Raw genomic sequence first — 19402 nt, 5'->3', positions numbered from 1 at the left:
TTGGAAGCCATTGTCCGGTTCCTGGGGAATTCGGGATTGCGGGGAGCACACCAGTGGGGAGGCCGATATGTGGGGGCGGGGGGCGGTATGTGGAGACCGTAGGTAAAGACCAAGAGGAGTAGAGGTTGTTGATGGGCAGGGAGATGGGAGTGTGTTGGGACTAGAACTAGGAAGTCGAGCAGGGAGTGAGGGAGTTTTGGGGTTTGGGTGTGTGAAGAGTGTCGGGGAACCTGCAGGAATGTGTAGGGGCTCTAGATGAGCAGTTGGGAAAATCCTAGGAGAGAGAGGCAGAGAAAGGCTTGGGCAGTGTGTGAAGACCCAGAGGTATGTGCCCGGTGGGAGTCATGGGGGCAAGGTGGCACAGCGGGGCTAACAGCGGTTTGATGACTAAGCGAGATGACACACGAAAGTACCTGGCCTGCCAAATGCAAGTGCCCGTCCCAGGCGGTGGAGTCAGGTGAAACCTATTTTTGGTGAGCAAATTGCTCCGTTTACTAGGGTCAATGGCTGGTATCTTACTCCTTCTTCCCTATTTCCCTGTCTCCTCTAGGGTCACGGCTCGGGGACTTCCCAAGGTCCTGTCTCCCGGCTGCAGTGACTGGGCTTTCACTGGAGCGGAAAGTGCTGGAAGGAAGACCAGCCACCATGTCCACATTCCGGCAGGAAGCTGTGGAAGACTACTACGAGATGGGGGAGGAGCTGGGCAGGTGGGTGGTCCCCTCCAAGCAAGCTCTGGGGCAGGAGAGAGGCCCTGTGGGGTTTTCTGGACAGGATCTCCCTGTCCTGTCCTTTATTCTACTCTCTAAGAAGGAGTGAGTCAGGGGCATGTGCTGGAGGGGTGAGTTTGGGCTTTGGAATCAGGTACCCGGGCGAGGAGTTCTTGCTGTGACATCCTCTGTGCCTTTCCTTTGGGACAGACATAGTCGAGCGCACACGGTACCAGTGCCTGTATGTGGCGCCAGAGCAGAGGGTGTTTGCGGGTTTTGCTGGTGAAGGTCTGCCCCCCTCTGTAATCTTCTGTTATGGGAAGCACTTGGTCTCCCCAGCTCCCGACGTTCCCAAAGGTGCCCTCTGTCTGGGCCCATACCCTGCCAGTTATGTAGCACCCCTGCGGGGGGGAGAGGGGTGGAGTCCCGTGCCAGCCTGGCAGCTGATTTCCGGCCTGGCTAGGCCTTGGAGCCTCCCTGGGGAGCTCGCTCCTCCACCACCCCAGACCAGCCAGGCACCATCTTTTCTTTTCTTTTCTTTCTTTTTTTTTTTTTTTGCGGAGCCTCAAACCTTATTTGGTGAGTTTGCTGCTGGCCGGACCCCATGATGTCACCAGAAGGGAATGTAAATAACTGAGCCCTGCATCAGGCCTTGCTGAGAGAGAGTTCAGGCTCTTTTGGGATTCTGAAGTCTCTCCTTGAGGAATTTCCTCTGTTTACAGTGCTGGTGAGTGCAGCCTCCCGTGCCCTGCACTCTCGTACTTTACTGTTGAAATGTGTTAGGATCTGCTGAGGGTCGTTTGGCAAAAATCAGCAGACGTCATCACTTTAACCCACCGCTTCCACCGCTAGGAATTAATTCAGTGGGAACACATGCATCTGTGGACCCAGTGACATAGGAACAGGGGCAGTCGCTGTGAACATGTTAGATGAGCAAAAGATGGAAGCATCTGCGGTGGCCGTCACAGCGCCCTGTGTCCGTGGCTGGAGCATTATGCAGCTGCTAAAAGAGCCAGGCCACTTGTGTGATGTGAGCCACAGAGGAAATTTATTGGAATCTAATTGGAAATTTGAGAGCTGTGTCAATTGTAATAATTTTAGTGATATGTTTTATTTAACCTGATCAAACTATTATCATTTTGCTTGTAATCACTATAAAAATTATTAGCGAAATATGTTACCACCTTTTTTAATATGAAGCCTTTAAAATCTGGTGTGTATTGTATGCCCACAGCACATCTCAATTTGGACGGGCTTTACAGTTTGCCTTGTAGCCAGTGGCCGCTACCTTGGACAGCACTGAGCTGTGTGGTCCAGAACATTCTCAGATGTGTGAAGTGAAGGATTAATGGCACAGGATGCTGTGCCTGCTGGGTTGTAATTTGTATGCATCGTGGATGTCATTTGGACATCTAAGTTCTAGGTCGTCTTTATCTTCCATTCATCTACTGCAGGACCTATAGACAGGTGTCATTATTATCCCTATTTTAGATAAAGAAAGAGGCTGAGAGAAGGGAAGTGGCTTTCCGAAGGCCACACAGACTGTAAGTGGCCAAGCAGGATTCAGGTCTTGGGACCAAACCCGACTGGGTCCAAAATCAGAAGTGGGCATCCGGCTCTGCCCCCGCCTGGCAGCCAGCTCTGCCCCTGCGTCCCGGTTAGGGGCCCACTAGCTGGCTGTGCGAACATCAGCCCCCGCGTGTCAGGAAGTGGGCGCACCCTTGTGCCCCACACACGCTCCTCTTTCCCACGTCCACTCTGGGCCTCTGAAGCTGGCCACCGTGATACGCACCGTTTCACAGGCAAGATCTGACTGGAATCCAGTTTTAAGCATAATTGTCTTTCCTGAGTCTGGTTATGACAGTCTTCAGGGAATTAGCTGTGGGGAGTTGCTGTGGTGACAGGGACCTCGTTTTCCTGTCCTAGGAGTCATGGGCTGAATGAACAGGAGTGAGTTTCATGTGTGCGTGTGAGTGTGTGTGTGTGTGAGTGTGAGGCGGTTCTCCCTCACAGTTCAGATTCACATTGACAGTCTCGAGAAATTATTTGTGGGTGGATGAGTGTGTGGATCGTTCACCCTGGCTTCCACGTCACTGACAGGCATGTGCGTCTGTGTGAGCTCAGGCTGCCACTGCCAAGTGCCACAGGGCTGGTGGCTGAAACAACAGAGGTCTATTATTCTTTCCTGGTTCTGGCGTCCGGAAGTCCGAGATCAAGGTGTTGGCGGGGTTGGTTCCCCCTGAGGCCTGTCTCACATTGTAGACGGCTGTCGCCTCCCTGTGCCCTCACACACTCTTCCCTCTGTGTGTGTCTGTCCTGATCTGCTTATAAGCACACTAGCGGTATTGGATTAGGGCCCGGCCCAGTAACCTCAGTTTACCTTAATTACCTCTCTAAAGACCCACCTCCAGATAGGTCCTGGGTATTAGGGCTTCAGCACATGGATTTTGGGGAGAACACAAGTTAGCCTCTACAGCATCTTTTTACCTGTTCCCGTGAGCTCTGACTTAGTTGTTTTTATTCGTTAGTTCAGCTTGGAATAAAGATGAAGGGAAAATATCCTTGTATTTGAAAATTACACAACACGTCCAGTGCTTAGCATAGCATTCCTGGCACATGGTGAACATTTGGCCTTTGCTGTCATTGTCAGGGAGTAGCTGTGGGCAGAGAGGAGGGGGAAGGGTATTTCACGTGGGTGAGACCTAATCAGGGATGCTTTGCCTGTCTCATCTGACCTACGCCCTTGGCTTTTAGGTTAGTGTTTGAGTTTCCTGTTGCTGCTGTAATAAATTACCACAATTTAGTGGCTTAGAAGGACACATTAGTTATCTTAAAGGTCTGAGAATCAGAAGTCCAAATTGATCTGCAGGGCCGGTTCCTTCTGAAGGCTCCAGGGAGAGTCGTTTTTGGCCTTTCCATCTTCTAGAGGTGCCATGTCCCAGGCACGTCTTCCACCGTCACTGCCAGCAGGGTAGCCTCGCCCATGTGCCTCTGACTCTGTCCCTCCTGCCTCCTTATTATGAGGACCCTGTGAGGACACTGGGGTCCCCAGGCAATCTAGGATCACAGGTCCTGGGGATTTGGACTTGGATGTCTTCGGAGGGGCCTTTATTTAGCTTACCATGGTTAGTGATAATTCCCCATTCCCCACCTGCCCACTTTGAACTTCACCCATCTCTGACCACCCACGCGTGCGTAGAGCATGTCTGTGATGCTTGTTCTGGGCGCTTCCGTTCCCTGACGCTGATGAGGGCAGCGGCTTGCCAGCTGCAGGTGGTCTCGGGCACCACAGATAGGTCTGCCTCCTCAGACAAACCCAGTCAGGTCCCCTGGCTTTCCCGAAAGCCCCTCCGGCTTGGCAGAGACGCCCCTCACTTGTCTGTCACTCGTTCTGCCTGGCCTGCCTTCCCTCTGCCACCAGCGACGTCAGCGATCCCCCTCCTGGCCCACGGCCTGTCTCTGCCATTCCCTCCTCGACATGCTCTTCCCCCGTTTCCCCGTGATGTCGGTTTTTCTTGACCCCTGGCAGGACCTCGCTAAAGTTTCCTGTCTGGACATAGGCGTAGGTCCGTATAACAACCCTGTGCCTCAGGGGTCAGGGAACTACGGCCATGGGCCACGTCCAGCCCAGTGTGGCGTGGCCCTCCACACAAGAACTGTGACAGACCACGTGGCCCACACAGCTTAAAATATTTACTGTCTGGCCGTTTCAGTCAGCTTCTGAGTTAAAGCAAGTTCATGTAGCTAAGTTCCCAGACAGCAAAGGTGTTTGGACATTGGACAGCTCCCTGGACTGCAGTACATAGAATTTCTCTTAAATAACAGCTATCTTGAGATATAATTTACGTATCATACAGTTCGTGCAGTTAAAGTGTACAATTTTGTGATCTTTAGTATATTCATAGGGTTCTGCAACCATCATCATTATCTATTTCCAGAACATTTTGTCACCCCAGAAAAAGCTCCGTCTCCCTTAGCAGTCACTCCCTAGTCCCCCCAGCCCCTGACAGCCACGAACCCACCCTCTGTCTCTGTGGCCGTGCCTGTTCTGGACGTGTCACGTAAATGGAACCGCACACTGCGTGGCCCCTTGTGCCCATCTCTCACTGAGCATCACGATTGCAGGCCCACCCACGTTGTAGTGAGTGTCAGCATCTCCCCATACCGCCCCCCTGCATGGATGGGCCATGTCTCGTGCACGTGTTCCTGTGCCGATGGACAGACACTCGGGTCGTTTCTGCCTGGCGGAAAGATTTCCACGCGGGCACGTCTCAGTTCTCCCAGCCTGCACCTGGCAGGGGAGCCGCAGTCCCCTGGGCAATCTGCGGTCCCCTGGTCACTCTGCGGTCACTGTGCTGGCCGCTTGGGGAACCGCCAGCCCGCTTCCCACGGGGCTGCTGCTTCGCCATCGGCCGTGTGTGAAGGTTCCGAGGTCTCCGCATCCTCACCCCGTCTCCCGTTTTGAAAATATTTGCATTTCCTTCACTCCGCCTATTGATAAGAAGCTCTTTTGAAGTCAGTGGCTTTATTTGTTTTTCTTAGGTTTAAAACAAAACAAACAAAAAAAAACAGTGGAAAGTCGAATCAGGATAGAATTGTTTCAAATAAAAAATAAGAACCCCTCTTTTTGCCCCCATCATCCCAGTCCCACCCCTCAGAGACGGCTGTTAGCCAGTTGGCATGTGCCCGTTAGAGCTGTGCATACGCACGTGAGGGAACGTGTGTGCGCGTGGGGACAGCACATCCCTTTTTGAAACAAGGATCTCCTTCCGTGTGCCGTTCCGCGCTTGCTTTTTCACTGAGGGGTCTTCGTGGATATCTCGCGTCTGTTCTCTTCCACGGCGGCTGGACTTGGTACCGTGCTGAACTCCAGCTCTCTGCATCGAGCTGTTCTCGCCCGTCACCGGAGCAGAGATGCCGGGTGGCTGTTGTGTCCCACCCCGCTCCGCACTCACGTGGCAGCTCACCCCCTGGGCATACCACGGAGCTGGCAGGGACGGTGCACCTGTGTGGTGCCAGGAGCTGCCCAGTAGGGCGGGGGCCAGCCCGGGTCCCTCTCAGTGCCCCTTCCCCATCTGCCCCCACAGTGGCCAGTTTGCGATCGTGCGGAAATGCCGGCAGAAGGGCACGGGGAAGGAGTACGCGGCCAAGTTCATCAAGAAGCGCCGCCTGTCGTCCAGCCGACGGGGCGTCAGCCGGGAGGAGATCGAGCGGGAGGTGAACATCCTGCGGGAGATCCGGCACCCCAACATCATCACGCTGCATGACATCTTCGAGAACAAGACCGACGTGGTGCTCATCCTGGAGCTGGTCTCCGGCGGGGAGCTCTTCGACTTCCTGGCGGAAAAGGAGTCGCTGACAGAGGATGAGGCCACCCAGTTCCTCAAGCAGATCCTGGACGGCGTCCACTACCTGCACTCCAAGCGCATTGCCCACTTTGACCTCAAGGTGAGCCCCGCTGGGGACCTTGGGATGGAGGGGACGGAGCCGGGGACCAGGTGGGCACCTGAACCTGGCCAGTGCGGGTGAGGATGGGGCCGGAGAGAGGATCTGAGTCTCGTGGGCATAGACCGTGCGTCCCCCATGCCCGTCGACGCTCTGGGGGTTGAGGGCACCGGCTGACTCAGCCCTGGACACGCAGGGTGACAGCCCGCTCGCCCTGTGGGTTGGGAGCGGGCTGGCCTGGGAAATCGGGGCACTGTCAGGCAGCAGGAGCAGCAGACCCCTCGTCATTGCCTCCCCGCCGCAGCCAGAAAACATCATGCTCCTGGACAAGGGCGTGCCCAGCCCGCGCATCAAGCTCATCGACTTCGGCATCGCCCACAAGATCGAAGCCGGGGACGAGTTCAAGAACATCTTCGGCACCCCGGAATTTGTAGGTAAGGCCCTGCCTGTTGTGTCAGGGCTGGGGCTTGGAGACAGGCACTCGAGGACTCCGGTGCTGTGGGGCGAGTCGAGCCCGGCCCCTGGATGCCCGGCCCGCTGCCCTCAGGTGCCCCGGCTTCAGGCACGGGGATGCTCAGTGCCTCAGCTGGTGCGTCACCATTCCGTCCTACCCCAGAGCCATGCTGCCTGTGTGCGTGTGCGTGTGCACCTCAGGTGACCAGGCAGTCCCCCTGCGAGGTGCTGCGTTGCTTCCCCTGGGCTAGTCCCCCAGTGTGGCCTGAGACTTAGCCAGCTCCTGACCCTGCACCTTCTGTCCCCCTGTCTTCAAAGCTCCTGAGATCGTCAACTACGAACCCCTGGGTCTGGAGGCGGACATGTGGTGAGCTGGGGGTGGGGCTGTGGGGCCCAGGGCTGCCCAGCGCCGAGCCCAGCACACACCCTGGGACCGCCCCTCCGGGAACGTCCCCTGCTTGTTCCCAGAAGCTGCAGGCTGGGGCACAGCCCATGGGGTGGTCTTGGTGCCATGGGGCGTGGGCAGGACAGACCATCGCCTTAGAATGGGGGGCAGCAGAGTGTAGCACCCAGGCCAGAGCAGGCCCAGGAGCCGAGGGTGCTGTTCTTGTTTTTTAAAAAGGTGTGAAATCAAAACAGACGAATGTGCCACAGACCAGAAAGCCTAAAACATGCGCTGACCATTTAGAGTTTGCCAGCCCCGCCTTCGGGCTCCAGCAGGCCCCACAGAGAGTTCCACATGTGCAGGGTCTGGGGGGGCCATCGTGCTGTCTGCCCCACCCCGATCTCTAGTTCCTCTGAGCCTTGACAGGGAGGTGTGACCAGAGGTATTCAAATCCCCAGTCCCTAGAGTCCAGGGCAGGACATAAGGGCATCGCCTCTGAAGTCTTGGGGGCCGACTGCCTTGTACTTGTGGCTTTCTCACGTGGGCCCTTTACAAACGGGGAGAAGGGGCGGTGTGCTGCGCCTCCTGCGGCCGAGCTAAACTAACCCTTTTCTTCCCGTGTCGCCCTCCAGGAGCATTGGCGTCATCACCTACATCCTGTGAGTCCCTGGTTGGCGTCCTGCCACCCCTCCTGGCGCCCTGCCGGGTCAGGAGAAGGGTCAGGGAGGCTTCCATGTGAGGACTGTGACCTCAGGCGTGGGCCCCCCAGTGCTCTGACCTGTCGAGTGCTCAGAGGACTCTGGGTGGATGGATGGATGAGCGAATGAGGGTATGTGGGAGAGAAGGGTGTGGTTCCTGTCTCCGCGTCTTCTGGAGAGTTCAGAAAGCAGACGCTGTCCTGGGAGGTAACGTCCAGGGCCCGGTGCTGGGACAGCGTGTGTCCCCTACTTTGTCCATTGGCTGATGGCTGGAGCCCTCGCTCTGTGCATAAAGGCGATTTGACCTGAGGTCTTTTCCTCAGGTGGCGCATTTGGGCTGTTCCTGGGCCAGGGGTACCCCATAATTCTTCACTCCCTTTCTTTTTCAAATGGGTGTAGTGATCAGAGACCATATATATATGGTCTCGTATATATATGTATAATGTGAGGTTTGGGGAGTTTTTTCTGTCTTTTCAACTGATTTTTTTAAACGTGGAGATGAGTTTGGAAGCTCGGGAGAGGGACCGGGACAGCGCAGAGCTCTGTGCCCCTGGCCCCTGCGTCCCCTCACCTGAACGTCTCTCACAGACGGTGTCTGTCCGCACTGGGAACTTAGCTTGACGCAGTACTAGCAAGCAGGGTGCCCCAGTCATCCGGACGCCATCGGTGTTCCTTCCATCCTCCCCAGTCCAGGACCCCAGCCAGGGCCACTCATTGAGTCTTCTCCATTCCGGGGCAGTTCCCCCTCGTGTCCCCGCTGAAGAGCACTGGTAAGGGACGTGTAGAGTGTCCCTCAGTGCAGGCCTGGCAGGCTCGCTTGCGATCAGGCGGGCCGACACTGTTTCTCCTCTGTGACACTCTACTCGCCACCTGACGCTGCCGGCTCCCTAGCGTGCGGGCGGTCCCCCACATGCAGCACTGTCTACGACACCTGCTGGGCGTCCTGCTCTGGAACTCAGTTCTGGTGCTGCCTGCCTGGAGACAGTGCCAGATCCCACAGGCGAAGGGCTCAGTCCCATAAGACTGCCCCGTGCAGATGTCATTTGCAAGTCCAAGTTGTCATGTGCACTTCCGACCCACCCGCTATAACTTCGGAGGTCCCCATGACCTCCACCTTGGGTTTGATTAATTTGCCAGAGCGGCTCCCGGAGCTCAGGGAACACCGATGTGCAGCAGTTCGTTACGAAGGAAATGATAAAGGACGCAGGCAGACGAAGGGCGCGTGGGTGAGGCCTGGGAAGCACCTAATGCCGGAGCTTGGGGTGCAGCCTTCTCCCAGTACGTGGAAGCTTTTTGAACCCCCTACTTGAGGATGTTTATGGAGGTTCCATCGCGTAGGCGTGATTGATGATATCTTTTGTCTGAGATTAGCTCAGTCTGGCCCCTTGACCCGCCAACCTCCCAGTGCCACCAGTGGTTCCCCAGGCTTTCCAAAAGTCACCTCATTACTGCAAACTTCGTGAGGTTGGCAGGGCCTCATTACGAGTAACAGTGCTTTTTTGAGCCATTTTAGGAACTCAGAACAAGGGCTGAACGTTACAACGAAATGCCCACCTTCTTAGCTGTTCCGTTGAGGACATCCCAAGGGTTTTGGGAGCCATGTGCCCAAGGACCGGACATAATTTCTTACCTTAAGTCAGTGTCAGGTGCCCAGGACCCCATGGCCGGTGGCGCGGCCCCCTCCACGAGTCGGCGCCGGTGACGCGTGCCTTGACCGAGCGCTGGGTGGCATCAGCCAGGTGCCCCAGCACGGCGGCCGGTATTCTCTCTGGAATCGCTAAGCATTCTGGGGCGATGCCTTGAGACTGCGTTTATATGGATGTGGGTTTCCATGGCGAGGCTTGCCCACGTTTTTTGCGTCCGGCTGACTGGGCGATGACTTCGTATCGCCTTCTGGTTGGCAGCCAGTGGTGGCAGAGGTGGTTCCAGGGGCAGATGTGCGTGGCGTGTTCGGGGCCCAGCGTCCGCCTTCCTCCCGTCTGCCCCACCGAGCCAAGCCCGTGTGTCTTTCAGCTTGAGCGGTGCGTCGCCCTTCCTGGGTGAGACCAAGCAGGAGACCCTGACCAACATCTCGGCCGTGAACTACGACTTCGACGAGGAGTACTTTGGCAACACCAGCGAGCTGGCCAAGGACTTCATTCGTCGGCTGCTCGTCAAGGACCCCAAGTAAGAGCGAGCCGGGCGAGGGGTTGGGGCTGCCCACAGGGAAGGCCGAGTGGGTGCCCCGAGTGAGCGGCATGGCCGAGAGCATGTCCCTCCAAGCCACCACCTCCCTGTGACTGGGTTTGCTCTGGACAGGAGATAAGCTGGCCACGCTGGGTCTTAAGAAGCTTTTAACTTACTGCCAAATTTTAAAATTGGGGTTTTACATAAAATTCCAGATTACTTTTTAAAAAAATTTTCCCTAGAAAAATATCTAAAAACTCTGGCAGCACAGAGTCTTCATCCACAGGAAGTGCCCCCTGTGGCTGCAGCCCTCCCCTGGTGAATGCCGCCACCCCTTGTTGCCCACTGGGCCCCTCCCTGGGCGCCGAGTTGTTTAACTCCAGGATTGGGTCTCGGCCCGGTTCGCAGAACCCCTTGGGAAACATGGAGACCCCAGAGCCTGGGCCCCCACAGGCCCGACGGGCTCCTTGTGCTTGGCCCAGCAGAGTGGCTGCTCTGGATTGCGCATGTAGTTTCAAGGTCGTTTCAGGGTCACGCTGCCAGGCCGAAAGGTCCCCAGGGGCAGGTGTCTGTGTCAACCCTTGGTGGGCTGCTGAGAGCAGAGCTGCGACAGGCAGAGCCTGAAGAACCTCCCTGTTCACGGCCTAGTCAGGGAGGACGGTGCAGGTGGCACGCGTGTGACTAACCGGGGCTGGGGGTGCTCTTCCAGGAGGAGAATGACCATAGCCCAGAGCCTGGAGCATTCCTGGATCAAGGTGAGGTGGGGGCTGCTCCCACTGAGGGCTGGCAGGCATGACAAGCCCAGGACGGTGGGTCTGGGCAGTGGGGGGCATGGGGTGCTTTCTGCCGTGGTGTCAGAGCCGTCTCACCGAGACATCGAGCTGCAGTCCGTGGTCCCTCTGTACGTGCAGCAGGGCTCCCCCCACCCCCGAAACGTCCCAGAAAGGCATCCCCGCCGGGCCAGAGCCCGCAGCCTCCCGTGACGGGCTGGAGCGGCAAGGCTCCTGCCTCTGTGGTTCCCGGCAGGACCGTAGCCCGCCCCGGTACTAGGCACTGCCTCTGTGCCGATAAACCTTGACTTCCAGAAGCAGGCAGGGGCTGGCCGTGGCCCTCCGTGGCCCCGCCGCTAGCCCCAGCCCGTGCGGCCCCCTCGCTGCAGGCAATCCGGCGGCGGAACGTGCGGCGGGAGGACAGCGGCCGGAAGCCGGAGCGGAGGCGCCTGAAGACGGCACGCCTCAAGGAGTACACCATCAAGTCGCACTCGAGCATGCCCCCCAACAACACCTACATCAACTTCGAGCGCTTCTCCAAGGTGCTGGAGGAGGTGGCCGCGGCCGAGGAGGGCCTGCGCGGGCTGGAGCACAGCCGGCGGCTCTTCCACGAGGACATCGAGGCGCTGACGGCCATCTACGAGGAGAAGGAGGCCTGGTACAGGGAGGAGAACGAGAGCATCGGCCAGGACCTGCGGCGGCTGCGGCAGGAGCTGCACAAGACCGAGGCGCTCCAGCGGCAGGCGCAGGAGGAGGCCAAGGGTGCCCTGCTGGGGGCCAGTGGGCTCAAGCGCCGCTTCAGCCGCCTGGAGAACCGCTACGAGGCCCTGGCGAAGCAGGTGGCCTCCGAGATGCGGTTTGTGCAGGACCTGGTGCGCGCCATGGAGCAGGAGAAGCTGCAGGGAGGGGAGTGTGGCCTCCGCTAGGCCGCGCGGGGCGGGTGGGCCCAGGGGGTTCCGGGTGGTGGGTGCCCCCCCAGTAGCCCTGTGGTCAGGCCCATTCGTCACCCTTGTTCAGCACCAGAGAATCCCCAGGCTGGGGCTGAGGCGGAAGAGGCTGCGCTGGCCGGGAACTCACAGTGGGGGTGGGGCGGGGGGCTGGGCCGGCTCTGCCAGGGAGATGAGGCCTCAGTTCCTGGACAGCATGCCTCTCCCTGTCTGACTCCTCTCTCCTGCAACGCCAGCGAGTGGCAGGAGGGCTGCTGGGGGCGGCGTCACCTCCATACTCTGAACTCCCGTGGGGGGTCGGTACCTTCAGGACAGAGCTGGCCACGGCAGACACAGGTGCCTCCCGCCTGGCCGGGTCGCGGGGTAGCAGGCTGGGTCCTAGGTCCGGGGGCCGCAGGTCCGTCCGCACACAGACCAGCCTGGCCAGCACCTTCAGACCCTCCATGCTGGCCCAGGCATGCGGCCTTGGGGAGGGATCGTGAGGACGCACGCACGCCCCAGGGCTCCGGATTGGCCGGGCCTCTGCTGGACACCCACCCCCTTCTCTAGAGCTGGGAGGTGGCCTTTTCAGGGCCAGTGGTGGAGGGTTCTCCGAGCCCGGTTCTCCTTATCCCCCACCCCCTGAGGAGTGGTCCGTCTGGAGGTGGTGTTGTGGGGAGCACATCGCCACCCAGACGCAGTGAAGGAGGCGGGTTCCTGGGGGCTGGGGACAGGAGTAGAGCAGCGTCGTCCGTGCTGCAGCCCGCCCCCCCATGGGGCAGGCTGTGGGGCCATCCCCTCCCCCTCTTAACACTGACACACAGCCCCCGATGCGGCAAAGCCACCAGCGGTCCCACCCCTGCCTTGGTCTCTCGCCCTGCGCCACCACCCTCGGCCTTGCACCCTTCCCCAGTGCTGTGTTCTGAGCCACTGGGGCTCCAGGCTAGCACCCCTCGGGGGGACCACGTGGAGCAGGTCCGAAAGGCCTGTGGGCCAGTGTTGTCCTTCTCAGGGCTCCGTCCTGCCCTGTGCCAGGAGACACTGGATGGACTCTGCGACCCTGCTGCTGGTTCCGGAGCATCTGGCCCTGACCTCGGCGGGGGCTGAGGAAGGGGCCGCAGCAGGCAGTGCTGCCATGGGCCACTAGGTGCCACCCTCAAGCAGGGTCTTGAATGCCCTAAGGTCCAGGCCTTAAGGACACCTAGGTCCCTAGCCAGCGGCCACTCTGGGCCACATTTTCTGCTGTACGTTGGGTTAAGTGAGGGACAGCTGTGCAGACATGTCCCCCCGCCCCCCCATCCCCCAGCCTGGCTGAATGCAGCGGGGAATCCTACAGGCCGGGCTGGGACTGGTGTTCCTGGTGAGACTGCTGGCTGGGGCTCAGGTCACCTGGATGCTGCTGGGGCCAAGGCAGGGCCTGGGGACTGGCTTTGGGGTCCGGCAGAGGGATCTGCTGTGTGCAGGCCTGTCCTTGGGGTCTGGGGTGGGACCCCCTGTGTGCCCCTCTGTGAGCTCTGGTGTGTCATGTATGTACGCCTCTACAAGCACGCGCCCACTGTGAGTTGGAAGGAAATAAAGCCCCCATTTTGACCCCCAGCCGTCGTCTGTGCTTGGGCCCAGTGGGCAGCCTGCCCTGGGTCACCCAGCGCCATGGCTTCTCAGGGCTCTGCGTCTCCTTTCCTGCACCTGCTGCCTGTCCCCGCGCTGCAGGAGGAAGAGGGCAGCCCCGAGATGTGGCATTGGGCTGCCCCAGCCCCGGGGCTCAGTGGGGCTCTGGTTCTTCTGTTGCGATGGAAGCTCCCAGGTAGCCGCCCTGGGTTCAGGGCGGTGTGTGTCCCTTTGCCCCCCGAGACTGCGGTCGCACGGGGGCTCGCCTGCCTCGCTGTGGGCCCCAGCGCACAGCCCCCCGCCGTCTGCTCAGATCGCTGCTCCCGCTGCTGCTCAGCGCAGCCTCTGGGTCGAATGTGGCTCCGTGGAGGGGATCCAGCCCCCCCAGGAGCCGAGGTTCTGAGCCGTTGGCGCCCTTGGTCATCGTCGCCCCATTCTGTGCACCGAGTGGCGTGTTTCGCTTTGTTTTTTTCTTTAATTTTTTAAAAAGTGAGCTAGCTTTCACTATAAAATTCATCTTTTTTTCTTTTTTTTTTTTTCTCTCTCGTTTTGGTCAGCTACTTACACTTTTAAAATTTTAGTAAATTTCAGCTCATCGAATGTTCAGACCTACTCAGGTTTCCCGTGTCGGCCCGTGACTGTCCCTTACAGCTGGCTCATCCAGGCCAGGCCCCAGTCTGGCCGTTAGGTCCCTTAGGGCTCAGAGACGGGGCCCTGGGCAGCAGGTGCCCAGGCTGTGTGTTGCCTGTGGGGGGAAAGGGAAGGGGCGTGTGATTCCGTGAGTTCAGTGGGCCACGGTCTGCTGGTGCCACCTGCACCCATGGGAAAGGAGGAACTTTGTACAGTGCCCGGAGTCTCCAGACCCCAAGGCGGGTGGTAAGTGACATTCAACCAGCCAGTTTCCCAAGGCAGCGTGCTGGGCGTCAGGAGACGTCTGTGGAAGGCTGAGACCATGTCCGCCTCGAGAGGGACGGGTGAGGGTCCTTAGCTATCTTGCCTTTCAGATTTAAGGCTGCGTAGAAGCTGAAATTCACTTGGGCTCCCTCCTGCCCTTTTGGGGTGTGGGGTCCGCCTTGCTGCAGGCTAAACCCGCAGCGTCTTTCAGGGGCTGACGGGCAGGCGGCTTTGCTCCGAGGTGCACTTCTGCCCAGCCTCCTGGCCTGGGACACCTTCCACAGCTCAGCCCAGTGCGGCCTGAGTTTGCTCAGTCTGTCAGGTGAGGGCACAGGGAACCACCTTGGGGTCATAAAGCACCTTACCAGGGTTTCTGGCCCACACAAGTACTTAGCAAACAGTGCTGCCCCTTTGCAGAACCTGCTGGGCTAGGACGCTGTTTCATCCTGGCAGGTGGGCATCTCTGAGATGGCCCCCAAGGACCCTCGCGTCCTGCTATTCACTCGTAACAGTGGTCTGGCCTAGTAGTGGGTTCTAACCAACAGAATATGGCAGAGGTGATGGAGGGTACATCGATGGTGACCTGTCTTGCTGTCACGCGCTCTGCCCTTGTGGCTTTGATGAAGCCAGCCACCATGCTGGAAAGGCCCGCATGGCAAGGAACAGCCACCAAGGGATGATGCCCACCGACGGCCTGATGGTCTTAGAAGCAGACCCCTTCCCCCGTCAAACCTCCAGATAAAACCCAGCCCCGGCTGCCAGCTGGACTGCAGCCCCCTGAGAGACCGGGCACGAGACCCAGGGAAGCCAAGCACACGTGCCCGGTGTGTAGAAACAGACAGCACGCACCGCGTTTTTAGCCACTGAGAGAGTGGCGGCTTGTTCCACAGCCGTGGCTGACTGACGCGCACATACACACAGGCGCACCGCAAGCACCTGCCGGTTTACGCAACGGCCCGACTTCTGCTCGCGTCCCCGCGTTTAGCAGCTTGTCTGTTTGCCGTGGCTTCGTTCCTTTCTTTCCCGGGGTGTGACTGGGGGGCACCTGTTGGTGCTGAGCCACCGTCTTCCTCCTGCCCCGGCGGGGCGTGGACGCTCAGCAGGTCTGCTGCGTGACGGCTCCCCGCCGCCGGGTTTGGCCATGTGGGAAGTGGGAATGCCTGCCCGCCTCTTACGACGGGTTGGATGCAGGGACCTTGGAGCCATGCGCTGCGTCCCTTCAGCTGCTGGGCGTCAGTTTGGACCTGCCCGCCCGAGGCTGGCTCGGGACTCGGCTGCAGCGTGCGTGAAGCTCCTAAGAGGGGAAGGGGTTAAGCCCCGTGTTCCTCTCAAAGCTGAGCTCCCGTGGACACTCAGCTTCTGCTGCTGCCCCGGCCTCTGGGTGCAGAGTGACTTCGGCACATTTCCTTCTCCCGGCCTCCGTACTCCCAACTGCAAAATGGTGGTGGTCCCTCCTTTCCCTGTCCAAGACACCACGAGGCTTGAGTGGGAGCTCGTAGAGGGCTCCGATCACCGTCCAGTGCTGGTACACATCGATGGTACGGCTAATCGAATCAAGACTCAGCCGGACGAGGCTCAGCAAGTGAAGCTGGTGTCCCCGAAGAGGTCAAGTTCAAGCGGACACCAGCAGATGCTGGCGGCAGACAGACGCGGGGTGGGGGTGGGGGGCAGGCACAGCCTTCACGACGCTTACTTGTGAGCGTGATTCCGGCCTGGCCGGGAGGTGAGACCCGCCACTCAGGGTCAGCAGCCACTGTGCCGGTCCCTTGGTCAGGTGGGGTTGGGCCAGCAGACCTCGTCCTCGGGAGGGGCAGTGGGGAGGCCACTGGGGGCTGTGTGCTTTTATTGGCACATAGGATGGAGCCTAATTTTAGGCCTTACCCCACAGCTTGGGTTCAGTCACACGCCAGCTGCGAGGTGAGTCAGCTTGTCCTGGGTTCGAATGCAGCCTGACTGGGCTCCTGCCCTTGGCACACACATGCCACCTCCCTGTGCACCCTTACCTTTCCTTGGAGACAATGGGCCATCTGCTGCCATCAGGGTCCAGCATGTACTGGACTCACACCCCCCAAGTATGAGTCTTGTTAGATTTGGGGGACTGGGGTGCAGGAGTCCCCATGCCACTCTGGGTCCAGAGGAGCGCTACCGTCTCTCGTAGGTCACAGGGCAGTCCCCGTGCCATCTTCCCCGAGCCCCAGGGCTGAGAGCAGGTGGCAGCCAAGCCCACAGCCACCGTGCTCCTGACCATACTTGGGCAAGGAGCTGAGGCCGCTATTAATAACCAGAGGGCGTCCGCCCGGCCCCGCCCCGAGGCAGCGGCCCCTATAAAGGCAGGCTCGCCGGCCCCCAGCGGCTCCTTCAGCCCCCGAGAACTTTAGCCCCCCTGTTGTGAGAGGAAAAAGTAAGTACCGAAGCCGTCGCCCCCCCCTCCGCCGGCCCTGCTCGGCCGCTGCGAAGTGAGACACAGAACAGTGAAAAGACACGCCCCCTGCAAAGGACGTCTGAAGCGCAGCCTCGCTGTTCCAGGCGCTTCGGGGGCCGTCCCAGCGGGGAAGAGGGCGGCGGCCGGGCCTTCCCCTCACTGACGCGCTCCTCGATTCAGAGGGGACAGCCCGGAGCCCTGCCCCAGGCCCGGCGACCTCGGAGTGCATGTGTGTCTTGCGGCGATGGTGCCGGCTCCCCCCAGGGGAGTGAGCGGTGGGGGCTGAGGTTGGGGAGCCCTCATTACTCTGCCCCCACCCCTGTCCTCAGGCTCCCTGGGGGCCCCTTGCAGCCCTCTGGGGTTTTATATTTTGAAAGTCCCTTTATGGGGGGACCTACAGGTCTATCCGGAAGGAGCCCTGTTTGCATCGACTGAACCCCAAGACACCTCTGTTCTGGGAGCTGCCTGCCCCTCTGCTTCCCCCTTCCGTCCCGTGGCTCAGTTGTTGGATGACCTTGTTGAATTCCGGAGAAGCCTCAAGGGCACGGGGAGGCGATGAGGCCATGCTCAGGTGTCCCCAGGTGCCTGCCAGAGTGCGTGCTGAGCAGCTCTGGCGGTGGAGGGCGTGTGGCTGGCTGAGGCCATCAGCCACCCTATCTGTCCCCGACAGCCTGCTCCTCCCCCAGGCACCGGCAGAACCCCCAGTTGTCCCCAAGGACACCCCCGCAGGGGCCTGGCGGCGGGAAGGAGGGTGCCCGAGGTGGGGCAGCCTTCAGAGGTGACCGCTCTGGTCCTGCCGGGACATGCGGGACAAGGTGCCAGCAGAGTAGCTGCTGGTTAAGAGGGCTGGCTGAGCGCTGTGACGGGTGGGCGGGCGTGAGCCAGTGGCAAGTGCAGCAGGTGGGGGTGGGGTGGTCCTGGAATAGAGCAAAAATAAAGGGGGAGGGACAGGAACCTCAGCCGTCCCCCGCCCCCCGGGACCTCTGTTCCCCTAGGACGGAGCTGCAGATTTCAGTCTCTCTCCCTCCGTGGCGGTCAGGACATTTGGGGCAGGGCCCAGGACGAAGTGCTGGTGGGCTGAGTCCCGGGCCCAGGGGTGCCGGGGGCGGTACTCTGTGTGAGAGGTCACCCGCCTGTACATCTGCGTGTGGTGGGCTGGGGTGGGGCTTCGGGCTGGCTCTGTAACTGAGGGAGCTGCAGAGGGGCTAGGTTCCAAGGAGGGGTCCCGCAACACTAAGGCAGGGGCCCCCCTCCACAGAGTGGGGTCCCTGGCACCCCAGGGCCCTGCAGGGACCAAGGAAGGGTGGCTGCAGGCAGGCTTGGCCTGGCCAGGTTCCTCGGGTCAGGGGACGACTTGGCCCAGGAGCGTGTCAGCCACGAGACAGCAGGCACATGGCTGTGTGTCAGGGCTCCCAGCTGCTTCCTGGGGCCTTCTCCACACAGCGATCCCCACTTGGGGACGGGAGTTTGAGCCAGCTCTCTGTGCGTAGGGCCGGGTCGCTTTCTGTGGGGGGCTGTCCCGGGGCACTGCGGGGTGTGGCAGCACCCCCGGCCCCCGCCCTTGTGATGCCAGGAGCACCCTGACGAGCACAGATGTCCCCGGGCATCGCTCGGTGTCCCCTGAGGGCAGTGACACTCCCAATGGAGAACCGCTGAGGTTGCTCTTGGCCCTGAAGTTTGCAGGAAGGTGAAGTGCCGAGCGCTCGATGTCCCGGGGCCAGTTTTCGGTGACAAGTGGGCGGTCACCCCGACTTCAGTCACTACGGTGCCTCGTTCTAACACGGATCGGGAAATGTCGGTTTTCCTATCGACACCAATGTTGCCAACTTTCCCCTTCAAACGAATTCGGTTAAAATCAATAAAATAAGCGAAGCTTATAAGGAAAACTAGTAAACGCATGAGTAATCGTCAGGGGGTCTTCGGCTCTGGTCCTCGTCAGGGGAAGAGAAGAAGTGGCTTCACAAGGGACCTCCGAGGGGTCCATGGTGGTTGACCACCGGGCAGGTGTCCAGCAGGTGCCATTGCCCACCCCCCCCATGCTCACTGTGCCAGCCTAGGGGGAGGGCACAGCAGCGCCAAGGGTCCTGAGCACACAGGTAAGCAGGAGGTGGCATGCCACCTGCCCGGGGACACTGTTCCAGACAGTGGCCGAGGCAGCCGCGTCCCTCTCACGCTCTGGGGTGCCCAGGCTCAGTGTTCCCTGTCCTGGGGCCTGTGGGTTCACCCCTGGGGCCACTTGGGGGAGCCAAGAGGGGGCGCATCAGGTTTGTCTCGGATCTGTCCGGAGAAGGGCAGATGCTGCAGAAAAGGCACAGGGTGGCCTGGCTGATGTCGTTACCTCCGGGAGCTGCTCGGCCACGGCTGCACTGGACCAGGGTCTCTGGGCCCCTCAGATGTTCCCGCGAGAAAGGAGAGATCTCCTGGGACATGGGCGGGGAGACGGAAGGCCAAGTGCGGCTGGTCTGGGCTTTGTTGAAGGAGTGACCTTGGGCAGGTCTGGCTCCCTCTCTGAGGCCTAGAAAGATGGAGCATAGAATAATCTGACCTCTCGGGCCGGGCGGCCCCGATCAGGGTGACCAGCTGTCCTAGTTTGCCTGGGACTGGGATATCCCAGGACAGGGAGCTTTTGGCAGTAAAACCACGAGAGTTCTGGGCAAACTAGGGTGAGGTGGTGACTCTAGTGCTACTGTTCTCATTCTTTTTAACTGGGAAATACACACAGTGTAAAACTAACCTCCTTAACCACCGCTAAGGGCACAGCTCGGCGGCATTAAGCACATGCATGTTGCTGAGCCACCGTCTCCACTATCCGTCTCCAGAACTTTCTCACTTTCCCAAACTGACCCTCTGTCCCCATCACACACACTGCTCCTCCCCTCCCCCAGCCCCCTCTCGCCCCCATCTACTTCCTGTCTCTGAATCTGACTC

The 19402-nt window shown here is 59.7% G+C and overlaps 1 protein-coding gene and 1 long non-coding RNA gene across 2 annotated transcripts in view; one reads left to right on the top strand and one right to left on the bottom strand.

Moving 5' to 3' along the window:
* LOC120615381 (uncharacterized) overlaps positions 1-18579 on the bottom strand; it is a 22441-nt gene extending 3862 nt beyond the window's left edge. Inside the window, exons 1-2 of the long non-coding RNA XR_005656251.1 lie at positions 18569-18579; positions 3867-3872 (exon numbers count right to left, since the gene is read on the bottom strand). This is a non-coding gene — a long non-coding RNA (uncharacterized LOC120615381). The remainder of the gene's footprint in view (positions 1-3866; positions 3873-18568) is intronic.
* Positions 551-13146, top strand: DAPK3 (death associated protein kinase 3). Its single transcript, XM_039878366.1, has 8 exons — positions 551-707; positions 5795-6155; positions 6457-6586; positions 6924-6972; positions 7623-7649; positions 9702-9854; positions 10564-10609; positions 11014-13146. The coding sequence occupies exons 1-8, from the start codon at positions 646-648 to the stop codon at positions 11548-11550; spliced, it is 1365 nt and encodes a 454-aa protein (XP_039734300.1). The 5' UTR covers positions 551-645; the 3' UTR covers positions 11551-13146.
* Positions 18580-19402: the final 823 nt, after the last annotated feature.

Source organism: Pteropus medius, unplaced genomic scaffold (genome assembly GCF_902729225.1).
Source record: "Pteropus medius unplaced genomic scaffold, Ma_sr-lr_union100, whole genome shotgun sequence".
NCBI lineage: Eukaryota > Metazoa > Chordata > Mammalia > Chiroptera > Pteropodidae > Pteropus > Pteropus medius.
This window is presented reverse-complemented; position numbering and strand designations above follow the sequence as displayed.